The sequence below is a fragment of the Aethalodelphis obliquidens genome, unplaced genomic scaffold, assembly GCF_003676395.1.
Source record: "Aethalodelphis obliquidens isolate GAN/ISIS:26980383/991018 unplaced genomic scaffold, ASM367639v1 scaffold72, whole genome shotgun sequence".
NCBI lineage: Eukaryota > Metazoa > Chordata > Mammalia > Artiodactyla > Delphinidae > Aethalodelphis > Aethalodelphis obliquidens.
In genome coordinates, this window is record NW_020838016.1 from 10607918 (window position 1) to 10634555 (window position 26638).

The following is a 26638-nucleotide window of genomic DNA, read 5'->3' on the forward strand; positions in this document are numbered from 1 at the left end:
GTTTTTTTTTGTGGGGGGAGGATTCAGTGAATAGAATAAGGTTTTCTAAGATGAAAGCTCTTGAGAATGTTAAAGAATCCAAAATTCTTGGGACTTCCCTGGTGGTCCAGTTGTTAAGACTCCGCGCGTCCAATGCAGAGGGCACGGGTTAGATCCCTAGTTGGGGATCTAAAATTCTTAACCATGTACAATAATTGCACATAGATTATAACTTTAGACACACGTTTGATTCTTCTTTACGCGTCTACCTCATCATATAGAAAACATTAAACTTTCTTTCGTACGGTTCTGAAAATTATCAACGTGTGCCTTAGCCACAGGTTCTGAGAAATAGACATGGCAAGTTTTCTCTCAATTCATACATGGTAGAGTACAGTAATTAGAATCACTGTCATTTAAAAATACCACCTCCTTGGCTGAAGAAATTAGAGATTTGATTTCAACATTCTCAAGAGTATTGACTCTAAAAAGATATTATTTATTGAGGCTTCAAATAATTTTAGGTGGAAAAAAATTCTCTATCCCAGAATTATCTATAGTATGGGATACTGTAGGTAAGTCTAGATTCAGATGGATCGTACACTTAGCAACTTTCCAAAGGTATTTCATGAAATTCATCACAAATAAGTGCTCCTATGAAACTAAAACTGGAAATGAAAGTTAACTTGTGGGATACTCTTAAGTCAATAAGTAGAGGTGGAAGAAAGGCAGCTTGGTGAGGTGGGAAAAAAAACCCTGAACTTGGAATCTGTCCTAAACCCATCCAGGTCTATTTGTTGTATGACCCCAGGTAAATGAGTTAGCTCTCTGTGTGCCAGTTTCCTCCTCAGTAAAAATAGCTGCTCTTAAGACCTAACTGACCAGTTGTTGTCATGAAGATTAAATATACTAATTTTCAGTAAACCACCTTCGACAGTGATTGGTACCTATTAGATATTCGATAAATATTAATCAAATCTGCATTCTCCCAAGTTAAAGATGAAAGAAGTGAAAATAAATACCCCTAAATAGCTCATTCTAGTTGAAGGACCATTTTTTATGTAGTGCAACAGTTGTGCAATCTGTGATCACTACAGTGAATCTGTGAATCTTAAAGTGAAACCTCCATTTGTCTGCTTCGGACAGCTGAGCAACTCACCCTACGAGGGGGTCTGTCAATTGTTCTCTTTGGCTTGTCAGTCTGACTGCCTTCCCAGATCTAAGAACTGTGGAAATACTTATCTGGGTAATGTCCCCGAAACATCCTGACTGCAAATATAAAGGCATTTGTACAAACATCTAAACCCTGATGGCTCTGAACCTCCACCTACTCACACAGAATGTAAGATCCCTTCCAGAGTTTCCTTTTCTCTTGAATGTTTAAGGGAATCCCAAAGGGGAACCTCATGAGTGATGTTAATGTCCCCCAAGTCACTGGCTCTCAAGCGTTGCTGTACATTAAAGCCACCCAAGGAGATTTAAAGAGCTCTGCTGCCTGGCCCATCCCACCCCATGCCAATTAAGTCAGAATCCCCGGGGGAGGCACCGGGCACAACTCCTGGGTAATTCCAGTGTGCAGCCTGGTTGGAGAAGGGCCTCAAGCCCACTGGCGTGCAGTTCCCACCCCACGTGAAGTCACCTGGACAGTTTGGCTTCTATCTGCTGGATCAAAACCCCACCTGCCAAATGACAGAACCTCAGCCCTTCCCCGTCCAGTGTCTTTCTAGAGTCCTAGGTTTGGTCACTCATTAGAATCACTTAGGTAGAGTTAAAAAATACATATTGCAGCCCAAAGCCCTATACCACAGAGTAACTAAATCAGAGCTCCTAGGCATCTGGGATTTGTATAAGCTCCTCAGTCATTCTAACAGAGTCCAGGGTTGAGAACGCCTGCTCTGAGGGCTTTCAGGAGGAGGGAGCGGGGGTGGCACGTATGACCAGAGTCTGGAACTTGCCACGCCTCAGCTCCAGCTGCCCACGTGCTTGCTCAGCTCAGCCACAGCCATGCTACCTGCGCCCACCTACTCTCGCTGTACTCCGCGCTGCTGACTGTGCTCTCCATGCCGCCTGCACTGCAGCTGCCTGCTGCCTGCAATTCTAGGACAGCCCCATTCCTGAGGGCCCCTGTTATTTTTGCCACCAGCACCTGAAGCTCTATTTCTGCCTGCCTCCTGGTCTTTGCCGCTTATCTCTCCCTCCAACTTCATTTCCTTGTGTCCAGTTCTTTTAGAGATGGTCCCTTAGTAGAGGTATTTGGACACCCACTTAAATTCTTTCTAGTTTACCAGCCAGCATTCTGGGAAGAGAGGAGGGCCCCAGCAGGGACACAATGCTGCCTCCCCCTCTCCCCATTTTACCAATTAGTGCTCTTGTCCTCAGAGTATAGGCAGGCCAGCAGGTGGGTGGGTTAGGAGGGCCACGTCCATTCTCACAAAGTCCCACAAAAAGATGCTGACCCTCAGGCTGTACTAGACCCCTTCCCATTTATAGGAATTTCCCACTTAAGGGTTTGGTTATTCCTCTCTGTGTCTGGCTTCTGTCATTAACCCCTTCCTCATACATATATCACTACATGCCTGAAGCCCAATCAGGGATAAAATTCAAGCTCCTTCCCTTGGGTTGTCTGGACCTTGGACAAATCAGGAACTAGGGCTAGATGCCTGTATTAGTGCCTGGGAACATTCTAGAGCCTTTAATAACGTACTTTTTGCCCAGAACATAGGGAAGACCCTTAAGGAATGGTGCTTTATTCCACAGGCCAGTGTATCTGAGTCCTAGCAACAGTTCAGCCATTACATGAAACATTCAGTAGGGCCAAACAAGCCAGAAATGTTCCTTTAAAATCAGACTACTTTTCCCTGGAAGGTTAGATGGTTTCAAACTCTTTTGTCTCTAATAAACTTGGATGAAGCAAAAGACCCCTGTAGACTACCTGCCCCCACTTGGTACTATAAAAGCAAGCCAAAAACCAAACAACAGATTAGCACAAAGGGGAAGAATGGTGGTGTTTTCCCTAAGAGGGTGGTGTACATCATTAATTTATGCCAGCACTGAGTACAGGCAGTGTCATAAAATTGAATCATTATCACACTAGCCTACAAACCACCATTGGGAACACCTGCAGAAGGAATAAACAGCTGAGATATAGTTCGCTTTGTGACCCTAGGAAAGAACCCAGAGGCTGCTCATAGAACTTCACAGTAACTCTCCAGAAACCTGCTGTGTCAGAACTCATGATAGTGCAACTCAGCTTGTTCTCATCTCATCCCACGTGCTACCTGGAGCCCTTCTCTGCCTGTCTGTTTCTAGTTGGCCAAGAGATCTACCTCGGCCCTATGTTGTAGGTCCCTGTGCTATCATCAGAGCAGCATCTTTAGACAAGAAAAGCAAGTCAGGGGATGACTAGTGCTGAGGTCTGAAGTCATTGTCCTAGAAACCCAAAATAACATTTTTTCCAGATCTGAGTCCCAAGGACCACATTTTCACAGATCTCTGGGCAACAGAAGAGTTGTGTAAATTCAGTTACCTATAATGTCAGAAAAGATTAGACGTTCTTTCTCAACAGAAGAATTCCTTTATTTTTCCATCAGGCATCTTTGCCCCTCTAGTTTGTCCTTGAAAATTTAATTGGAATGGAACAAGGCACAGTACGAAAAGGGAAAAGAAGTATGTTTTCAAGCATAATTTTTAACATCTTGGAACCAATGGAAAAATACATCAGGAATAGTTTGCTGTTTGGGTGTTCACTGCTAAAGCAGTCCATAATAAGGGACATTCTCTTCTCCCTCAAGAACAGATCGGTCACTGCTGACTCCAATCAAGTTCTTTCTCAATGCAACCCAGAACAATTGCATTAAGTGACTTTCCTAAAACCAAAGTCTTATGCTCATTTATTAGATTTTCCTTTCGGGTAATTTGGAGTTCTGGATCATCTCTCCACTGATGAGATTTTTTGGATTTTTGAGCTGTGCCTCCAGAAGCAATTCAATTTCTCTTCTGAAGGAATTGCACAAAGACAACATTTTATTAAATCCATTTGCTGCATCTTTCAAGACCTTCAAGGAAATGGCATCCTTAAATTTGGCAGATTCTTTAACAAACACACGCTCTGGTGCGTGTATCCAGCCTTGATGTTTTCTGTGCTTCATCAATCAAATTTAATTAAAATGAGTAGAAAGATTACAGTAATTTCCATTTATCATCCCCAAATGCCATTATGAGACTGAAGCCCTTCATACCTGCACCTGTCAAGCAGGGTGATAAAACTATAATGGGCTGTTCAAGGGGGTTATGTCATTGCCATCCTTAGAAATTTTAAGGTAATAATGAGCAACCATCTGTCTTGAATGTCATCAAAATGGGGACCAGGCCAGCTGATCTCTTAAAACCTATTGAGATAAATTTTTCCCATTAAGCAGTGAATCAGACTCATACATAGAAGGACATGGATCATATATATGTATATGTTAATACTTAAGCATTAATAATGATTTTTTTTCTTGTTTTCTAAAGGTGAAAGAAATGAGAGAAAAAATTGAGACAAAGTGCAAGAGAAAGAGAGAGAGAGAGGACCATCTCTCTGAAAGACTGAAGCTCTACATAGTGGTAAAGAATACAGAGCCATTATTTTGGGGAAAACGTAGTAAAAAATTAAATTTTAGAAAATGCCGAATGAGGTAAGTATACTTTCTTAGGGTTAAGATAAGACAAAAATTAAGAGAAGGCTTTGAATCTTGTTGGCAAGAAATGTCATGGTGAATTAATATGGATCCCCAAAATGTTGCCTATTGGGTAGAGATAGACAGTCCTGGCAGGTGACTCAGATATAGAACTGATGAATCCTGAAGAAAGAGGAAAACAACAGCAGCAAAATGGAATAAAATATCTGTCACAGGATAAAGAGGTGAATAGGATAGGAGATGTGACAGCATCGATACTTTGGTGGAAAAAGAAAAGTCATTCTTGGTTCTACCTATCAAGGCCGTCTCTGGTTAGTGTTAAGGCTGAGAAAGGAAAAGAAGAGAAAAGGGAGGAGTGTTGGTCGGCAAGGACAGGGTTACTTGGGTTCATTGTCATCTACAAAGGGGACAGGGAGGAAGAAGCGAAGCCCAAAGAGAGGAAGAAAATGACAGTGATAAAAGGAGAAAGGAATGAATTAGAGAACATGGTAGTAGAATAGATAAACAAATCCAAGTGCTAGTTCTTAAAATGATCAGTATAATATGCAGTTTCATAAATTAAAGAAGGGGGAAAATACATACACATCACTGTCTACAGGAAAAGTCTACAATCAAATATATGAAAAAGACATTAAAATAATAATGGGTTATGGTGCACAGCTCTATTCTTTGGGTGACCTTTTTAACTTCTCTAAGGCTTGTAAAATATGATTAATATTATTATTTACCTCCTGAATTTTTTGGTGAATTTTAATTGGAATAATTTATGTGAAATATATATTTATAATGCCAGGTAATAGTGTTCAACAATTGTTGTTATTAAAATTTTTGAAAAGCTGGAGAGAACAGATGGTTTACTAGGAAAGTAAAGTTGACTGAGGAAGTAGAAAACCTAAGTATTCAATCATATAAGAAATTGAAACCATAATCAAAAAATCACTTCCCAAAATGGCATCAGGCTCCATGGTAGTTTTAAAATATATTCACAATTCTTTGAAACTCCTCCTTCCAAGAGGCAGAGCTTAATTCCCCTCCCACTGAGTGTGGACTGCTCTTAGTGACTTGCTTCTAGCAACCAGAATATGGCAGAAGTGACAGTGTGTGACTTCAGAGGGTAGTTAATAAAGAGCATTGCTGCTTTCTTCTTGCTCTGGGGGAAAGTTACTTTCACACCATGCGGACACCCAAGCAGCCCTATGGAAGGCGCATGGTAAAGAACTGAGGCTTTCTGCCAATGGCTATGTGAGTGAGCTATGTTGGAGTGGATCCTCCAGGCCTAGTTGAGTCTTCAGATACTGCAGCCATGGCCAACAGCTTGTCTGCAACCTCATGTGAGACCCTGAGCTAGAACTACCCAGCTAAGCTGATGCTCCTAGGCTCTGATCCCTCAAAAACAATACAAAATAGTACAAGTTTGTTGTTTTAACTGATACATTTTAGGGTAATTCATTACAGAGCAATAGATAAGTAATACACCAAAGGTTGCTTTTTGGAGGTGGGTATTGGGTATTTTTAGCTTGCAGGGCATATCCCTTGAGCATTGGTCTATGCCCAGGTTGGCCCCTGGGTTGCAGAACTGACTCTAGCCCTCAGGCCATCGAACTTCCTTGGGCTTCAGTTTCCTCCAATATAATTCTGGGTTTAAAAGTTTATCTTTATATTCCCACCTTGCTCTGAACTTCTTAGATTTTATGACTTAAAATTCTCAACTGCAATTATATACTATGATAAACAAACACAGATGTGTGGTTAAAAGAGTAGCTAAAATTTAATCGAGAAGTTACGGTACCTTTATGTTACAACTTTATCAGACAAGAAAACTTACATGAAAAATTTTCAAGGGAAAGTACATCTCATGTCTTACTTGGCTTTATTTCTCCCTGGGCCCTAGTACCTGGCATATAGGAGATACCTACTACGGAGGGCGCCTAAGGGTCATTTGTGGCCCCTACTCTAATCCAAGTTGGTTGTGGCATACGGCTTCTTAACTAGGGGTTCACAGACAATAATTCTTTCTGGGCACCGAAAGTACAGTGTGTTCCTGCCATTATGTGGGAGCTCCACTCTCATTAGCATTTAAAAGAAAACACTTATTAGCTGAACTACTAAATGTCCTTTATACAATATAATGAGTTTCACTGGAAAGAATCACCAGCTTAGCTAAGGAGAAATTTAAGCACTTTGCCATCATTTATGAATTCAACCCTTCTAGGATGGTATTTTTAAACGTACTTTGAATGAAGGGAAGAAGAAAAGTGGTAGAAATCTTGAGAAAAGAAATGTAATTAGAGTTTTTTAAAAATGGCAATTCTATGCTTTATGAAGATATCTTTGATCTTACTTCTCAGAAGCCAGGGAGACAGGGGCATTGTTGCCCCCGACCTTCTCTCTACTCTGTGCCTCAGAACAGGTAACTGGGATGAAACGAGCTTGCTTTTGTTAAAAGTGATGGAGAAAAATTGCACAAAACCATAATCAAAAACCACTGTAATGCAAATCAATAAGGCAGAGGCACACTGCAGGAAACAAGCAATGGAGTTATACTTGATCTTTCTTTCAATATCTCAAGATTACCCTAGACATTTGCTTTGTACATGCAACTCATTACATTTAAATTAATGCATCATATCAGAATTAAATAAAACTATTAATTAGCATACATTGTTTCCCCTCTCTATTTTTTATCTTGGAATGTTAAAGGTCATAATTCATTCACTCATTCATTTATTTATTTATTAATTCAGCAACTCCTAAGTTCAAGACAAAACTAAATGGTAAATTTCCATAAACTTTTCATATAGACCACAACATCCTAAGAGATCAGACAGGACAAAAGTATACCTAGAGCCACAGAAGGTTAAGATAAATTTAGACGTTACATATGTAAGCATTTATCAAAAGGAAGTGTGGTGAGCAGGGAGATTGATATCATGGGTTGATGTCATTTCCTTCATGATCCTACCTTCATTATGTTTGTAAGGCACAAATCTGATTATTATCATCATCTCTATGTCTAAAAGCCTTAAGCAAGTATGAGCCTTATAGAATATAGTTCTCCTGGGCTTCCCTGGTGGCGCAGTGGTTGAGAGTCCGCCTGCTGATGCAGGGGACATGGGTTCGTGCCCCGGTCTGGGAAGATCCCACATGCCGCGGAGCGGCTGGGCCCTTGAGCCATGGCCGCTGGGCCTGCGCGTCCGGAGCCTGTGCTCCGCAACGGGAGAGGCCACAACAGTGAGAGGCCCGTGTACCACAAAAAAATAAATAAATAAAAATAAATAAATAAATAAAACGATTTGTTTTTCGGCCTCACTTTTCCCTCCAGCTATCATCTCATTTCTTTGCTCCCCATCCTTTGAAAGACTCGTCTATACACACAGTTTCCAATTTCTTTCCTTCCATTCTCTCTTGAACCCATTACATTCAGGCTTTTACCCTGACACTCCACCGACAGGGTTCTTATCAATGTCATCAATGATGTTCATGTTCTTCACATTACTTGACCTTTCAGCAGTATTTGGCACCATTCATCATGCTCCTTTGGAGACTCTTCATCTGACTCTCAGGACACCATACTTTCTTGGTTTTCCTTCTCCCTACTGGCTTCTCCCTCTAGATCTCCTTTGCTAGTTCCTGACTCTTCTTATCACCATTGGAGTGCCTCAAGGCTTGGTTCTTGGATCTCTCCTCTAGTATTTCCTTAGAGATCTCATCCAGCCTCATGTTTTCAATATCATCTCTATCCTGGTGACTTCTAAAATTATACTTGTAGCCTATACTTCGCTCCTGAACTCCAGAATTCTTTGTCCAACTGGCTATCAACAGCTTTGCTTTGTGGACTAATACACATCTCAAATGTAACAAATCAGCACTTGGTTGCCGACTGTTCCTCAAACGTGCTATCTTGCAATCTTCTCCAGTTAATACATGACACCTCCCTCCTTTTAAAATTTAAATCGTATCATGCCATGCCTGAACTTAAAAGCCTCTGGTGTTTTCCCACCTTGTTCAGGCTTTCCAGGACCCGTCCCTTGTCACTGCTCTGATATTGTCTTTCATGCTCTCCCATGGTACACTCCACCTCAGCCACAATGGTCACCTTTTTCCAGGGTGCCATTGTGTACGTGGTTCCCAATTTCTAGGTAGCTCTGCCCCAAATGTCCACATAGCTCCTTCTTTTCTTTCTTTCAAGGATCACCTTCTTTTTGAGGCCTTCCTTGGCCACGCTGTTTAAAGTAGCAACCCTGCCTTCCCATATACACACACTCCTTCCTCCCTTCCTTGCTTTATCATTGGCCTTATAACTTACCGTGAATGTGCTGTATGTTTTGCTTATTTATTTTGATTACTCCAAACTCCTCTACTAGCAATTCTTTTTGATTCATGCTTGTATCCCAGCACCTTGAAGAGCGGCTGGCACAAAATAGGCTCTCACAAAATGTTAGATGAATGAATGAAGGTAATCAGTGATAATAAGAAGAGCTACCACTTAGGTAGAGAAGTAAGTAAAAATTAAATAAGTACTTTGTACATGTTAATGCATCATAGATGTTAATTATTTAAATTAACATTGTACACCCATGTGTATCTGTAGAAGTAATTTTTTTTTTAACATCTTTATTGGGGTACAATTGCTTTACAATGGTGTGTTAGTTTCTGCTTTATAACAAAGTGAATCAGTCATACATAAACATATGTTCCCATATGTCTTCCCTCTTGCGTTTCCCTCCCTCCCACTCTCCCTATCCCACCCCTCCAGGCTGTCACAAAGCACCGAGTGTAGAAGTAATTTTTAGGTGGAAACTGCAGGAAGGGAAGGAGAAATTCTAATTAAAAGGGATGGTAGATCTGTGATAAACCATAATGGAAAAGAATATGAAAAAGAATGTACATATATGTATTACTGAATCACTGTGCGGTACAGCAGAAATTAACACAACATTGTAAATCAAATATACTTGAATAAAATAAATTTTTAAAAAAATACCCAAAACCTTGGAGAAAAAATTAAAGGATACCCTTTAATCTTATAAAAAAAAAAAAAAAAAAAAAAGGATGGTAGAGAAGTACATGGTTTTGCAAGTTAGCCTCAGGCCAGGAAGAGACAGCTGATGGAAACACCCTGGAATCTGGCCCAGATTATCAGCTCCCAGGCTTGCCTAGCGGGTGAGGGCATGAGGGAGGAAGGGGTTGGGAGGCAGGCCTGGACATGTGTGAGTGGGATCAGGAGGTTGGTATGCGGTCTTCTGGACACTTCAGGGTGAGACCTCTAGGCTCACAGACTGTCGTGTGCTGATGTCCATCTCGAGTATCTCTAATGGTTCTCAGTTTCTAGGTCAAGAGTCAGGGCTTGCAGTATTTGTCTGTCTCTAGAGCTAGATGTGCACACCCTAAAGTAAGCAAACGGCTTTGAGTCCAGGGAAAGGGTTGCCACGTATGTTCATATACTCTTTACTAGAGGGCTTTGCTATGAAAATAGAAGTCCTCATGGTGGGTAACAGCACAAGAACGTCTCTATTATGCTGCTTTGTGCCTAACACACAGCGATGCTACATGTTTCTTCATGGCTTGGAGTGAAAATCAATTCACCGGCATCTAGATGGTCATTATCAGTTAAAAAACATATTTTAATGTAAATCTGCAGTTTAAAAAAGGCACTCTAATTCTTGAAGCTACAAAGGGTATATTAATTCTCAAAAGTCTTTGTATCCAGACATAGCCGTTTCATTAGCTGATCTAGGCACAGTCCAGGAATAAAATTCTTTTGTAAATCATATTACCTAAGGATTTTTTTTTATATATATACATTTATTTATTTATTTATTTATTTATTTTTGGTTGAGTTGGGCCTTCCTTGCTGCACACCGGATTTCTCTAGTTGCGGTGAGTGGGGGCTACTCTTCGTTGCGGTGCGCGGGCTTCTCATTGCTCAGTAATTGTGGAGCATGGGCTTAGCTGCTCCGCGGCATGTGGGATCTTCCCAGACCAGGGCTCGAACCTGTGTCCCCTGCATTGGCAGGCCGATTCTCAACCACTGCGCCACCAGGGAAGCCCATAACTAAGGATTTTATAACACAAAGTTGATTTTCACTGATTTTTTTCCTACACTTCACTAATTGACTTCCTTCACTCCCATTAAACAGTCCTGGGGACAGAGGCAAAGAGGCTATTTCTCCCACTGACAATGAACACAACTCAGGGAGATGCAGAGGAAGATAATGTATTGTGTAACCATGTGTTGTCATATAATACTTTCTAAACCTTTGTCCGTTTCAAAAGGAAATAGTGGCAATCTCTATAATACCTGCCTCAGCTTTTCTTTACAATTTATAATTGGTTTCCCACATGGAGTTTAAACTTTGCTTGCTACATTGGTGCAGATGTGGCCAAGGACTTTTGATCTGTGAAGTTCATTAAAGTACTTGATCTCATTGTTTTTTTAAAATGGTGACCTCGGACTCTATATGCTAGAGTGGGGAATATATGTGTAGATGCATGCATATATATTCATGTATGAATATGCACAGTTGCTATGTATGCATATATCGCGAGAAAAAATAAATAGAAAATGAGAGATCCTGAAAGAAAAAAAGTGAGAAAGGTATGAGAAGGGAAGGGAAGGGAATTAGCATTCATTAAGCTCCTACTATGAACCAGACACCCAGGAAAGAAGGCGATGGGAAGAGCAAAGATGGAGGGATGCAATTATCTGGATGTTAAAGAATGAACTTGTAAAAATCTCCTTCCCTAAAGGAGACTGCTGTAAAAATGGATGCTGGCAGCCCATCAGGGACTGCTTGTCAAGCCATTCAGAGGAGAACAGAAGGCTGTGGGGCACTGATTTTGGCTTTGTCTCCCCTAGGTGCTGGGCTGCTGTCTCGCCATGAGATGAGTTATCTTTGAAGTTCTGCTGAGTAGTCTAGATAGCGTGACTTAAAAGTGCAAGTCTCTAAACAGAGTTCAGCCTTTCAGAATACAAATGCTCAGAGAACCATATGAGGTCAGGAAAAACCAGCCCAAGATATTTCCCTTTAAGTTCTAGAGAATGCTAGTAGTCTCCATAATTAAAAGGATCCTAGGAGACTATATATCGGAAGTTTCTACGTACTGGTATCAGTTTTTTGGTTCATTTTTTGAAATTGGGGATCCTTAAAATGTCTGTAATTGCATCTTCTGTGTCCTCTGATGGGCAGAGATAAGGGTGACCTTGCAGAGTCCCTGCTGGGTAGGTAGGAGATGGGCTCAGGTCCAGCTGAGCTTGGGACATGACAAAGAGAGAAGGATGAAAACAATAGCCATTTTACAGAGCTTTAAGGTAAGTCTTCGAAAACTGTTTAGGAATGCCTAGCCAATCACAGGTTTGCTTAGATGTCTTTTTGGGTTTTTTCCACTCCCACTGCCCCAACATCAGATGTTCTCAGCATCACTGGGCTTATTATAGGAGCCTATCTACCTCCATTTGCATTTTGGGATAGATTGCAATAATTTGGTTCTATTCTTCATAATTTTCTATATCCATGTTCCTTGTCATGTAACTTTACAGTGCTCTCCCACTGTGAGCTAGTGACCTGCTCAGCCCCTTGACCCTGGGCTCAGCCATGTGATTTTCTTTACCTATAGGATGTTTAGGAAATGTGATGCAAGCAGAAGCTTGAAATGAACTGGCACACGGGGGTTTGTTCTTCTGCCAGGAGAAGAATGACAGACACGGGGCACTGGTTAAGGTGCTCCAGACAAGCCCACTCTAGCATAGAGCCCCACCAAACCCAGAGACAGTGAATCATCCTAGTTGAGACAAGTAGAGCCACCCAGATCAACCCAGATCAGAAGAGCTAAGCCCTGCAGATGCACGATAAATAAGTGTTTCTTGTTAAATGCCACTGGAGTTGCTTGTTATACAGCACAAGCTAGTTGATACAAGTGCCATTTGATCCATGCTCTTCTTGTCTGTCAGTTGATATTTCTAAAATGGAACTTCAATTATCCGAAAATTACTCTACCTAAGACACTTCAATGACTTCCTGTTATGGGCTGAGTGATGTCGTTCTAAATTCACATGTTGAATTCCTAACCCCCAGTACCTCAGGATCTGACCTTATTTGGAAATAGGGTCCTTGAAAATGTAATTAGTTAAGTTGAGATGAGGTCATACTGGAGTATGGTGGGTCCCTATTCTAGTATGGTTGGTATCCTTATAAAGAGGGTAAATTTAGAGACAGACATGCTCACAAGGAGAATGCCATGTGAACATGAAGGCAGAGATTAGGATAATGTGTCTACAAGCCAAAGAACACCAAAGATTGTCAGAAAACCACCAGAAGGTAAAAACAAGGAATAGAACAGATTCTCTCTCAGAACCCTCAGAAGGAACTAATCCTACCTATACCTTGATCTCAGACTTCTACCGTCTAGAAGTGTAACACAATAAATTTCTGTTGTTAGAGCCACTCCCCATTACCTTTAGGTTAAAGTCTAAGCTTCTTCACAAGGTATGAAAGTCCTTCAATAAGCTGGTCTCTGGCTGTGTGTGCAGTCTCATCACATACTATATTCTACTAACTTCAGCCTTACCCCATTCACTAGCCACATAGAACTATTTAAAGTGCTCCAGTAAACTGCTTCAGAGCTTTTGTCCATGATACAACCTTGGCTTCGAATGCCCTTCCTGCCACCTTCTCATCCCCCACTGGATCCCACATCTTTACCTAATTAACTTCTATTTGTATTTCAAGCTCCAGATTGGGCTATCATCTCTGGAAACTTTCTCTTCACCTTCCCAGGCCTAACCATGGGAGGAGGCCCTATTGAATTCTCCCCAAACAACCTATATAGACATTTCTATCTCAGTACTTATCACACTGTGGATAATTAATTGCTCACTGCACATCTTTATTCTCCTCAACAGACTTGATAATGAAGCACTTAAAGGCAGGTTCATATATTATCTGCCCTTTTATTCCTTGTACCAAGCACAGTGCTTGGCACACAGGGGTGATGCAGCAAATGTTTGTGGAAGGAATCTGTGAGTGTTTATGTGCCAATATCAAAACAGATGTGTTCCTGGCATATGGGAGACACATTCTGCTTATGTGACAACTGGCAGTTGAGTTTACTTGAAAGCAAAAGCACCCAATTAAAGACCAAACATTACTTCCTTATCCTTCTTCATTTCCTTCTTTCTATAAAACTACCCAATCTCACATGCTTTATAATGCTTTGACATGTAAGTGACTGTGAATTATTACTGACGGTGGGCCTTTCATCTTCAAGACTGACAGTCTACGTTCCACATTTCTCAGGAGGGAGAGACTATTATAACTATATTTGTGCTTACCAAGAGAACTGTTAATAGTTATCCTGAAGAAAAAAAAAAATCTATAAATATCCAACCTATAACGAAGCCTTCAGCTTACTGCCTTCCTTTACTAATGAAATTCTTTCCAAGTGCCCGGCCAGAATTGCCACATAACCATTACACTGAGAAAAGAGACAAAGCCTGTAGTGAGTTTTTTCTTTTACCTGTTTAGTCCTCATTTTGGAATCCAACGACAGATTGTTGTAGGTGTAATGTGCCTGTGTGACTCCACAGAAGAGAACAGCAACTATCCCTGAAATTTAAAAACATACCAGTCAAAATCAATTTTCTTTCCCATCTAAGTCAAAGGGGTAGGGCTATCCCAGCTGGAAAACAGACTTGGCATCAGTAGAGTTAAAATTGCTAATAATTATGGTGATGAAACCTTTGGTAAACCTGGCTGCTTACTTTAAACATGGAACTTAACAGGATTAAAGTTAAAGAAAAGCGTTAAGAAGTAGATTCTTCCTGGGGAATAAAGGATTCTCTGGTCATGTGTTAGGAAAGTTATACTTGGAAACCCATGAACAAAAGACTGTATAGTCAATTCCAGGCCTCTCACAGCTAGTGCCAACCACTCGGCTGCATTTTATACTAAATGCTGGCATATTTGCTTAGACATTTGCTTTCCACTGTGTACCTTCAGGAGCCTGAGAAGTTCCTATCATTCCATAACTTAGTATTAAAAACCACGAGTCATAAACCTAAGACATCTACAAGGGTTCAGTGGCCTCTGCCAATACTCCTACTTGCCAAGCCCAGAAAGAGATCCTTGTTTGCCTCTACACCTCCTTGGCAAAGCTGGGGGCTTTGTCTTTCTAATGCTGGATAATCTCGTGAACATATCCAAGGCACACACTCCTCGAAGGTAAGCTGGTCTGTTCCTGTGTGCTTCTTATCCACAGTGGGCCCCCAGCTGCCTCTCGGCTGGTTGCAGGATTTATTTCTTAAGCCATCATTATACCCAGTTTCAAATGCTACATGAAGCCACACATACACTAGATGCTGCCTGGGGACAGAGGAGGAACAACCATGGGACAAATGTGTTATTTGTCCCTGCGCTCTGTTATTCTCTGTGTTATTGCCCCTGAGCTGGGGTGGGGAAGTGGTAGGGGCTGCATTCTACCTTGGATTAAAGATTTGATTAGCTATGGGAAATTGGGCATAGAGGAGGGCTTTGGGAAAAACACAAGATGTAAGTAGTCTTCAACCCAAACCGAGGGGATTGAATTGAATTTTAAACAGCAGACTCTTTCCAACTAAAAACACCCATAAATTAAATGCTGATGATTCTTAAGAGCATAGAGATATGTGAACTGAATACTGACATTTCAAATGAAATAAAAATTCTGCAGTAAAGAATTTTAAAGAACCAAGCATATTTTTTATATGTACACTGTATGCTTCTATTTATGTGTTGGTTATTTTGGGCGTTGGCTTTGGATAAAATATTGCTAAGACATATTTGTCTAATACATTTACATCACTTATTTCCTTTTAATATTATGCTTCAAACTTTTAGGCAAAAGAATAAAAACAGCTAGGAAATTGTGCCAAGAAATAATATATGCAGTAAGCATTTATATAGTTGCTTTGGGTAACTTTTCAGTTTTCTAGCCTCTCTTCAGAAATTCAAAGAAAAAACTGCTTATGAAATACTATATTTCTCTCTTCACAGAATTTCTATTAAAAAACAACCAGTACCAGGGAAACTTTGGGGGTACTGAAGTACTTCAAGGACTTCGAGGAACTAGAAGGATTGCCATGCATGTTGTTTTGTCATCAAGTAGTTTTCTTTCTTTCTTTAAAAATGCAATTTATGTACCTCTGCTGATTCAGCAGTCTGTTGGAAGCTTTTCTGGGTGAGGTTTAGCCGACCTCCCACTGTTGTGGAAATGTTTTGACTATATATTGATCTGCAGAGAAGTAGTGAATAAAAAGGGAGGGGCATGTGGGTAGTGCACAAATGCATTCCGAGAACAAAAAGAAGTAACAAAGAATAAAGGATAGGTAAGGGCCGTAAGATTGGCTGAATGCTTATGGTGGGCAAGGAACACACTAGTTTTATTCACATCATCTCATTTATTTCATTGATTTATTATCTCACAACAGGCTTCACACGATTCACCAGCCCTTCCCGCTCTCTTCCCCTTCTCAGTAATAGTATCTCCATTCTTCCTGCCATCCAGGCAAAAAACTCTGGAAAGGGCTTCCCTGGTGGCGCAGTGGTTGGGAGTCCACCTGCCGATGCAGGGGACACGGGTTCGTGCCCCGGTCCGGGAAGATCCCACATGCCGCGGAGCGGCTGGGCCCGTGAGCCATGGCCGCTGAGCCTGCACGTCCGGAGCCTGTGCTCCGCAACAGGAGAGGCCACGACAGTGAGAGGCCCGTGTACCAAAAAACAAAACAAAACAAAACAAAACACTCTGGCAACACTCTTTACTTCTCCCCTCTCTGTACATCAGCAATGTTGTTGACTGGTCCTTCAAAACCTACCCGGCATGCCATCACCTCTCAACACCTTCACACTGACACCCTTTTCTAAGTCACCATCATTTTCTGCCTGGATTACAGCAAGACCTTCCTAATTGCACCTCCGACCCCGTCTCCCTTGTTGACTCTCCACAGTCTACCTTCCACCCAGCAGCGCTAGTGAATCTTTTAAGACAGGTCAGATCATGTTAGTCCTCTGCTCCCAGCTCTGTAATGGAAACACATAACAAACAGGCCCTGTAGGATCTAGTCCTGCCTCCTCCTCCCCTCCCCGCGGCTCCCTGACCTCCGCTTTTCCCATGACCCCCCGCCCCCCGGCCCTCACCTCGTCACACACCCTCTTCGTCTTCGCTAAGCAGGTTCCACTGCAGGGCCCTTGCATGTCTGGTTCCCACTGTTTGGAAAAGTCTTCTCCAGACACCCACATGGCTCCCTCCTTTCCTTAAGATGTTACATTATCAGACTGGCCTCTGCTATGCACTCTATAAAACTAATCCCTCTCGTCGTTCTCTACTTGCCTACCTTGACCTATTTTTGTAATATTATTTACTGCCACCTAACATTTTATATATTTATAGGTTTATTTTCTGCCTTTCTGCACTGCAGTGGAAAGCTCAGGGAGTGCAGAGTGATTCACTGGTCCCCAGCCATTAGAGCAATGTCAGGCACATGGTAGGCACTCCACATATTTGCTGAATAAATAAATGAACATTCCTATCACCAGGTAACAAGAAACCAAAGTAATTTACTCAAGGTCACCTTGAAAGTGGCAGAGCTAAGATTCAAAATTCCACAGACTCCCTGTACTTTTCTGCCTGTATTAGACCCTCCGGGAATGTTTTAAGGTAATCTTAAGCCATCTAAAAAATATCATTTCTGATGTCCCAGGGAAAGAGTCAGAGATTTGATGATGAAGATTATATACCTGAGTTGGCTGGACATCTCCTTTGAGGATATTTTCTCCAGTAGCTCCATTGGTTTTCCCATTAGAACACTAATAGGCAAAGTTTCTGCTAATACTTTTTGAGTTTTGTCTACAGATATGTCACACAAGCAGCAAACAATGGAGAGTCTGCCTACATGACCAGAGTCTTGGTGTTGTAATTAAAATAAAACAACAAAGCTGATCTGACCCTTAGTATTAGCATACATAATCATAATTCTATAGCTTGGTAATTAATTCACTCACACAAATTAACAGTTGCCAGTTTTCTACCTTACAAAAGTATATTTTAATTGCCACTATATTTTTACATACCTGTGCCTGCTAGCCCTAGTTGTACCACTGTTATGTGAGGCCCTAGACCACTCTCTTGCATGCTCTGGATCTCAGACTCTCAGTTGTAAAAAGGACGGGGAGGGGCACTAAGTGTTCCTTGTGCCAGGCTGTGAGCTAGTGTCTCAGCCCCAAGCCCACCCTCCTGTGCTGGTCTGTGATCCCGAGGCTGGGGCTCCCCAGAATACATCTTCCTTTGCCTGATGGGCTCTGTCAGTATAGAGCCCCAGGAGGAGAGTAGGACGCAGGAGGGGAGAGAAGGCCTTGCTCCCTCCTGTTTGCCTGCTGGTCCTGTCAGCTGCATCTCAGCAATGGTTCTTCACCACAGCTTTGGCAGTTGGTCCCAGCCTTGTGTTCTCTTTTTGTTTTTTGTTGTTTTCCTTCACTTGCAGACCAGCCTCCTGGGACCCCCTCAGAGAAAGCAGCAGCAGTCAGGCAGTGTCCTCAGAGGTCTGAGTCCCAGCTCCATGGTTCCTTCTTAGGAGCTTCTAGATTCTCTTCCCTTTGCTCCTCTAGTCCAAGGGGTCACACTTGCTTCTTGCAGTGACTACCTCTGTGTTGCCTCAGTGCCCCTTTTTTACTTTCGTAGCTCTTGCTAAGTATAAAAATGTTTTAAATTATATTTTCATGTCTTATTCTCCATTTCTTCTTTCTGTGACTTTCTAGAATTGACATGATTCCATGAAATAATTTTAGGGTCATGGAACAATTATCTATTAAGAGTGTTTGAGGAGTTACAATTTTTTTTCTTTATTTTAAACTTATTTTTTAATCCGAGCAACACTAGAATATAAAAGAAATTAGTTAACATGGAATAAATTGATGATATATTTTACTATCAAATAGTTCAAAAATTCTTTCCCCCTCTAAAAATCAAAACAAAACAAAACAAACAAATTGCATCCTTTGATCAAAATGTTATAAAACTGGAAATTAACAAAAAGCACAGCTACATAAATGTATCCATTAGAGATTTTTAACTGTATTCTTTTCAATAAAATTGGAGTTGAAGACGAAATCAAATTTGAAATTTTAGCTTATGTAGAGATAAATGACAGTAAGTGTATAGTACATTTCTTATCAAAACCAATGGGATAAAACCAAAGGATTATTCAGAGGAAAGGTTATAGTCTTACATGCATTCTATTAGAAAGAAAAAGGGAAATAAATGGACTATTTACCTAAAGAATCTAGACAAAAGACATAAAAATGGAACCAAAGACAGTAGAATTAAAAACTTAATAAATAAAAATGAAAAAATACAGCCAAAGAGAACATTCCTAATAAGCATATGGTTCATGCCTCTCAGGCCTTGGGATCCCTCAGGTGTCCATCCTCCCCAGGCTGCCGTTCTTTGTCCGTGGCTGCAGGTATGTAATGGGTGATGTTGGCCAAGGGCTTCACCCACCTAAGACTCAGTTTTCTCATTTGGATAGGGCCCACCTGTCTCACAGGTCTGTTCTAAGTATAAAGCAATACAATGGATTTTAACATGATTTGTAAACTAAACACTAAGAAGTAAATATAAGGTTTTGCTATAATTACTAGAAGTAGGTGAAAGGAGGAAGGCATGAAGAGAAGGAATGACTCAGAGAAGCTCATTACAGGTCTAAACAACAACATTTCCTATTCAACAAGTTGCTGGGGGAAGAAATACAAAACATCTAGCACGTCTCACACCTTTTATGTCCTTAATCATTATTTGTTGCCTTCTCTTCCACATCAACTCCTGCAACAAGGAAAAGCAGGTGAAAATGTGTGCCTCACTCCTAGAAATCCAAACTTAGACAATTCTCAGTAATCCTACAGTTAAGGTATCTGATTTTTGCAAGTTCTATCTATCTACTGAGATATTCAATGAGGAAAGCATGGGTTATGGATATGGGGAATGCAAGGATGAATAAACCCAGTCCTAGACCTCAAGTAGCTTTATGTCTCCTACCAGAGACAACACATACACAGAGATATCTAAAAGCAGGTAGAACGAAGTAGGGGATAAGAAAATGGGAATTCTGAGGGAGTGATTTCTTTTGGGCTGGGGAAAGTGGGAGAGAGATGGGGAAAGTTTTCCTAAAGGACACAGAGGCATTTAGGTCTTAGAAGATAAGAAGAATTTGGAGGTGCAGGGTCAGGGGTAGGGAATTCAATGTGAGTGAAGGGTGAAGGCTAGGAAACTATGTGGCATGTCCCAGGAACATGCAGTTTACCTGCACACTTTGGGTTTGCGTCTGTTATAGGTTAGGGAATAAATACACGTTGAATTAATTAATTACATTTTTCCAAATATTTCAAAACTTAGAAGAAACATCTAATATGCTCTATGTTTAAAATGATCAAACTAATTATTATAAGTATGAAAGTATTTCTCTTACATGCTGTATTAGTCCTAGTATCCATAAAATAGAACTCTGAAACATCTAATATGTTGATCTTCTGCTGGCAAACATTACTGTATTTCTTTCCTAACTGAGGTAAAATCTGATCATTCTGCTTCCACCTCTTCTGAAAAACACAAGCGGTCATTAAATGCAACTACGAGGGTTGCATGTCTAAGGTTTGGGTTTCAAGTTGTATTTATGGGACAAATGGAACCAAGTACATACATCCAGATCCACAGGGAGGGAGCATGCTCAAAAATATCTGAGAACTAAAATAGATAAGGAGCTCTGAAAGAAATTAAGAAGTGGCTTAGAGAAAATAATAATAAGAGTTTCTGACTCATGTGTGTGCTCAAAATTGCCTATCAGTTTGCACAGTGAGCTTTCAGTGGTAGGCAAGATCGCTGAAGAGCTGTCTGCAAGGACTCATTTGTGCAATTTTGAATAAGAACTAGAACCGATACTTCATGACACTAACTAAAAGAGCTGTATGAGAAACCACAAAGAGGTATACAGTTAAATTCAAATTATTGGCAGGCAAAGAAGTTTAGGAAACAGCATGAGGATGTCTTAATTCTTTGGGAAGAATAATGATTCTGCTGGCAAGTAAATTCTTTCCAGAGAGATCAATTTTTTTTTAATAATTTTATTTATTTTTATTTTTGGCTGCATTGGGTCTTCGTTGCGGTGCGCAGGCTTCTCATTGCAGTGGCTTCTCTTATTGCGGAGCACGGCACGCGGGCTTCAGTAGTTGTGGCGCACGGGCTTAGTTACTCCGCGGCATGTGGGATCTGCCTGGGCCAGGGCTCGAACCCGTGTCCCCTGCATTGGCAGGCAGACTCCCAACCACTGCGCCACCAGGGAAGCCCCAGAGAGATCAATTTTGAGAGGACAATTAGCTCCTTTTGGTTAACAGAACACCATTTACACTGTTCTCCATGATTCCCACTTCTGGACCTTCTCAGAAAGCATTAGTGTTACTAATGCTTGTGTATATACAATATTTAGTAACATTAACCTATGCTTACACACATCACACACAAACCTATGCTTACATGACATCAAGGTTCATTGTGTGGTTGTAAATTATGTAAGAAAAAATGTACTACAATGGGTGTCAGGAGACCTGGGTTCTATCTGGCATAGTTCAGACACTTAACTAGTTGAATGACTAATGCAATTCAAATTCATTGCCTGGTCCATTGTTTTCTTCTCAAAGAATTAAAGAAGATGGTCTGCATTAGTGTTCTTTAGATTGGGGTATGCAAGAAACCCACTGAAGCGTAGAAGAAAATATAAGAACTTCATAAATTTTTTTAAACTTTTTATTTTATATTGGAGTAGAGTTGATTAATAATGTGATAGTTTCAGGTTCATAACTTTTAATTAGAACTTTTGTGTATTTTAAGGTAAGTAAGTACCATTGTGGGCAAAAAAAATATGCTCATGTGCATATAAGTGCATGATAAAACTCTTATTTTATTTTTTTATGATAAGGGTTAAGAAACTGTGGTAAATACTGCTCTAGATGATCTCTAAGCACCTTCCCATCTTAAGTGTCTGTGATCTGAACTGCTGTTTTTACATTTGCTTCAAGGACTGCATATATGGAATTGAAGAATTACATGGTACCCCCACGGCCTCATGTGGACTTCCTGGCAACTAGATTACCTTCTCGACCTAGATTTCCTCAAGGGCTGGGTCTATGACCTCCTTCTTTGTATTGCTCCCAATCCCATAACAGTGCCCAGTAGACATCAGACACTCAAATGCAGGTTTGTCAAAGTAATGAATCTCTATTTCAAGAAATATTTAGCTGCTCTAAAAAGAGAACGAAGGAGAAATTATTTTTGATCCTCACATACAAATAGATGTTTATCTGGATTTATTAGTGGCAGAGTCTATTTTCTTCTAACATTTAAATTTTCTTATTCAAGACTATTGTCACGTACGGTCTCTGCTACTGATAACATTATTTAGTGGTTCTTTTCTCATTAAAAGTTGATGAAGACTTCAGATACAGAAGCTGAAAAATAAACATCTGTCACATGGAGGATGATTTTCTTTGACATTAAATGCAGACTTGAGGGGTTTCTAAGACTGGAGAATATTGCGTTTTTGGACAGGAAATATTGATTATATCATCGGAACACAGAAAAAGAGCGAGTGAGAAAGAAAAAAATGTGTCTTGCTCTCAGGCGGCACTCTGAGGGGTTTTAAGGTTGATGGGTTATTTTTCCATGCCACACTTTTATTTATTTTTGATCTAGTAAAACGAGACATTTCTGACAGGTTTCCTACCACCACTGCTGAACGTGAACCTGGAACTGAGAAGTCAAAGATTTAACGAAATGGAAAACTCCTTCAGGGAATATGAAGGATTCCAAGTTTGCAAAGAATACAATTACTGTCTAGTTTACTATATTTGGCAATGCTACGGTTGGCAGATGAATGATGAGTCTGTGGGATACAAGAATATCAATATAGAAAACAGCACAAATCTATGTTCTTCTTTCTAGATCCTCCAGTGCAGAGGGTAGGCATGCATTTAAGATTACTTCCTGTCTGTGTTGCAAGGTTTATAAATTTCCATTTAAAACAAAAAATTCCTTAAATAATGTAGTAGTGAGTACTTATGCAAATTAACTTGAGGTCTGGAGGAGAAGAAAAATATCCTTTTGTTTAGATCCCTGGCTTTCCACCTCAAATGTTGGTACTGTCAGATTTACTCCTTTTCAGTTTTCATTTCCTTGGAGTCGCTTAATACATGTACACCAATGTCACCTACATCACTAGTCAGCAGCCTCATCCCAGATATCCATGTCCAACTGACCACTGTACCTTTCCATGTAGAAGTTCCACACATGTATAGAATCCAGAAGACTTTCAAATGGACTAATTTTTTTTTTTTTTTTTCTCGCTACGCGGGCCTCTCACTGTTTTCTACATGCCTGTGCAGGACATGAGCAACTTTCTCTTTTCCCTATGGCTGCTGGCACCGTGAGGAGATGTTAAGTAAAGGAGAAAACATTTACAGTGAAGAAAGCAGAGGTAAATTTGTCCACTACTCAAGTTACATGTGCAAGATTGTTTGAATATTGAAATGATGAGCTACTTGGTTCAAGAAAGTGCAGGTGTGAGTTAATGAGTTATCATGCTAGGAGATGTATTTTACACCTGTGTTTATTGAGATGGCATCTTTGCGTGTTTGCCCTTGGTTCAGCAAACTAGTTAATAAATCCCCTTGAGAATTTTGGGTGTCTATTGCTACAGCTTGAATGCCTAATATTTTGAGCCTCTGGCTCTATTTTTGGCTTGGAAAACACTCAGTGCACCTCATTTGTTGGTGAATTGTTGGCTAATTAAGTTGGATTCATATGGTCCTGTCAATATGAAAGCAAGAACAGTTTGAAGCTGAGATGTCAGCTAATGACATGTATTTAGAAGCTAAAACCGGCCAGATTTGATTTGAGAAACAATTTAAACTAAGTCCCTCCTGGTGATTTGTTTTATTTACTGAGATCGAGAAATATATTTCCCATCCAGTCATGCAATGCATCAGTGGTAAGCCAAATGGAACATATTTATCTCTGAACTAGAAGCCTTCTTAAGAGTTTCAGACAAGTATTCGCCAAGTCGAGAGATGATGGAGATGAGAAGTAATGAGCCAGCTTACTTACTCAGATCAAGTAAAGTCTCAACGTGTCCAGTAATAGTCATTTCATTTGGAAATCTTTCCTCGTCTGTTGCCAAAAAGAAAGACATTCCCAGTTTCCCCTTTTCCCAACTACTTATTCTACAAAAGCCTTTCAAGAGCTGACCGGACAGATAAGCAGGACCTGAGCTTTCAGGTGTCAGCTTTTCCTTATCATGACAATGTAATTAGGCCCTTGTCATTTGAGACCAATGGGGGAATAAGGCTGGGTGACGTCATTGAGGTGAATTGACTGTTTATATTGTGCTTCATGTTTGTGTGTGCTGAGTTCTTCTCTCGTTCAGACATGTTGGTCAATTCCTTAGTGAATGAGCCAGAGCGGCATTTGTTTTTACCCTTCTACATTCAAAATTTTTTTCAGAGTCTCTTACTCTCTAGAGTCAGACTACAAAGCCCAATAGCATTGCTTAGTACAGTAATCAGGACTTTTTTCTTTCAGATTTTTACACGTTTGTTTTCTTAGATGGAAACTATTCTAAGCTGAGTAAATAGTGGGCTATACAGTTTAACTTTTTGTATGAGAAAGTGAGGGATGCCAACGGCCTCCCTCCTCCTCCTTCACTTCCAGCTGACATAAAATATGCCCCAGGAACCTAAAAATGGAAGCTGCCTTTATTACAACAGTGCCTGGAAGCAGAGAATTCATTAGATGCAGTGTCAATGTTGCCATTAGAAATCTTACTCTTTGGGTGTTTAATGACAGTCCCTGAAAGTTTGCTTCTGGCAAAAACCTGACGTCCAGGGCTTCCCTGGTGGCGCAGTGGTTGAGAGTCCGCCTGCCGATGCAGGGGACGCGGGTTCGTGCCCCGGTCCGGGAAGATCCCACATGCCGCGGGGCGGCTGGGCCCGTGAGCCATGGCCGCTGAGCCTGCGCGTCTGGAGCCTGTGCTCCGCAACGGGAGAGGCCACAACAGTGAGAGGCCCGCGTACCGCAAAAAAAAAAAAACCTGACCCCCAAAGTCTCAGCTGGGAAACAAATTATAAAAATGAATTTTCAAACCACCTGTCCAGCTGTGCTTTTTGGTTATCTTTATAAACTGAAAAGCAGCTTCTATGACAGGATTCAATGCCACCAGAGATTATGCTATAAATAATACTGCTGAATTATTTTCAATATTCAATTTAAAATAATGGCTCAGTAACCTAATGACTTTTAGAAAACAGGCCAAGAAAAATTCTACGTGATCAGAAATCAGGTATGCATGTGTACGAGGTACCTGACAGAGAGAATACCTCAGGTCATGTATTTATTCAAAAGCCACATTTTGTATGTGTGCCATGTCCTTCCACTACAAAATAATAAAATCTTTTTACCTCAGCAGTAAAGAAAACTGAGATACCAATTAACAGGGTGACATTCTTATCCCTCAGCAAGTTAGCAGAAGAACTAGAAATCCGAGACATACCCCTTAGTGGCTGATTTTGTAATTAGGGCAGAAACTTCCATATACATTCTCTTCCTTCTATGCTCTCCCAGCTTGTGAGGACTCCCTAAAGTCCATTTCTGTCTACACACCCTTATCTTCTAGAAAGACTTCTCACTTGCATTTGATATTCTGCCCAGTCTTCGTAAATAAAAGTTTTCTCAGACAGTACTTGTACATTTCCAGTAGCAGAGCATCAGACCTTTGGGTAATAGAAATGCCAACCTTCATTTGCATGTCTAAAAGCCACTTGTTTCCATAAAACTAAGTGCTTCTGTGTGACTATTGAACATTTGCAGGTGCAATTTCTAAGAGATTGAGATGAGGCGGCTGCAAATGTGGCCCTTGAAGTAAAAGATGATCAAAATAAATCAAATGATCATCATCAAATTAGTAACAACTAAAAGTGAAAGCAGCAAATGTGGTCATGAGCAAGCCCCGCCCACCACACTGAACTGTTCATGATGAATCTTATAAGGAGGCGAATCGAAAAAGAATAATGAAGACTGTGCAAACGGTCTCTGTAAGCTTGGTTCTTTTTGTTTGTCTATCAGTATGCACCTGGCATGAGATGGTCCCAAGCTTCCTAGCCTAGAGGCTGTGCTGTCTGTGAGCCTCTCTTCCCTTCTGAATTGTCACCAAGTTATGCAGCTTCTTTTGTTGAAATACCTCATAGATTATTCCTTCCCTGGTACTATTTAGATTTCTTTGTCTGCAAGCAATAAACACTGATTCTGGCAACTGTAATCAGAAAGGAATTTATTGGAGGGAAGAGGCATAAAGGCAGCTCCAGGGATCTGTGGCAGGAATAAGGAGAGGGTCCCAATAGGGTTTTGCTGTTGGAAAGTCTGGGTGCCAACAGTTGTATATACTTCTAACTCCCTCCTAAAAGTTCGTATCACAGGGAAGGAGTGTCTGTTTGACCTAGCTTCGGATGCCCCTATTCTCTTTGGCAGGGGAGGGTGGGGTACCTTGGTTAAGAAGATGGTATCTGATGGAGGAGGGGTAGTTCCCCAAACAACATCAGGATGCTATTCTCAGTGAAAGGGAGAACGGGTGCTGGGCAGCCAAAGCCGACATATGCCCACCATATTCTTTTAGATTAGGCTCTTGTTTCCCAAGGTCTCCACGTCTCCATTTTAACCTAAGAGTTAGGGAAGTGAAATTGCAGATTAATGTAATTTATGATATATCCTTTAGTTGATGTATGAATCTGCTCTGAAATATCCTGACCGGTGGACATAAAGAATCTACAAGGGCTTCCCTGGTGGCGCAGTGGTTGAGAGTCCGCCTGCCGATGCAGGGGACGCGGGTTCGTGCCCCGGTCCGGGAAGATCCCATA

The 26638-nt window shown here is 40.9% G+C and overlaps 1 protein-coding gene across 3 annotated transcripts in view; it reads right to left on the reverse strand.

The window, feature by feature from the left end:
• Positions 1 to 26638, reverse strand: part of SLC9A9 (solute carrier family 9 member A9) — a 537427-nt gene that overhangs the window by 246651 nt on the left and 264138 nt on the right. For all 3 annotated transcript variants that reach the window (XR_003429705.1, XR_003429706.1, XM_027091611.1), the window contains exon 9: positions 14175 to 14263. Coding sequence is in view for 1 of the 3 variants with exons in the window: in XM_027091611.1 (XP_026947412.1) it covers positions 14175 to 14263 (89 nt within the window). In the remaining 2 variants the exon portion in view is untranslated. The remainder of the gene's footprint in view (positions 1 to 14174; positions 14264 to 26638) is intronic.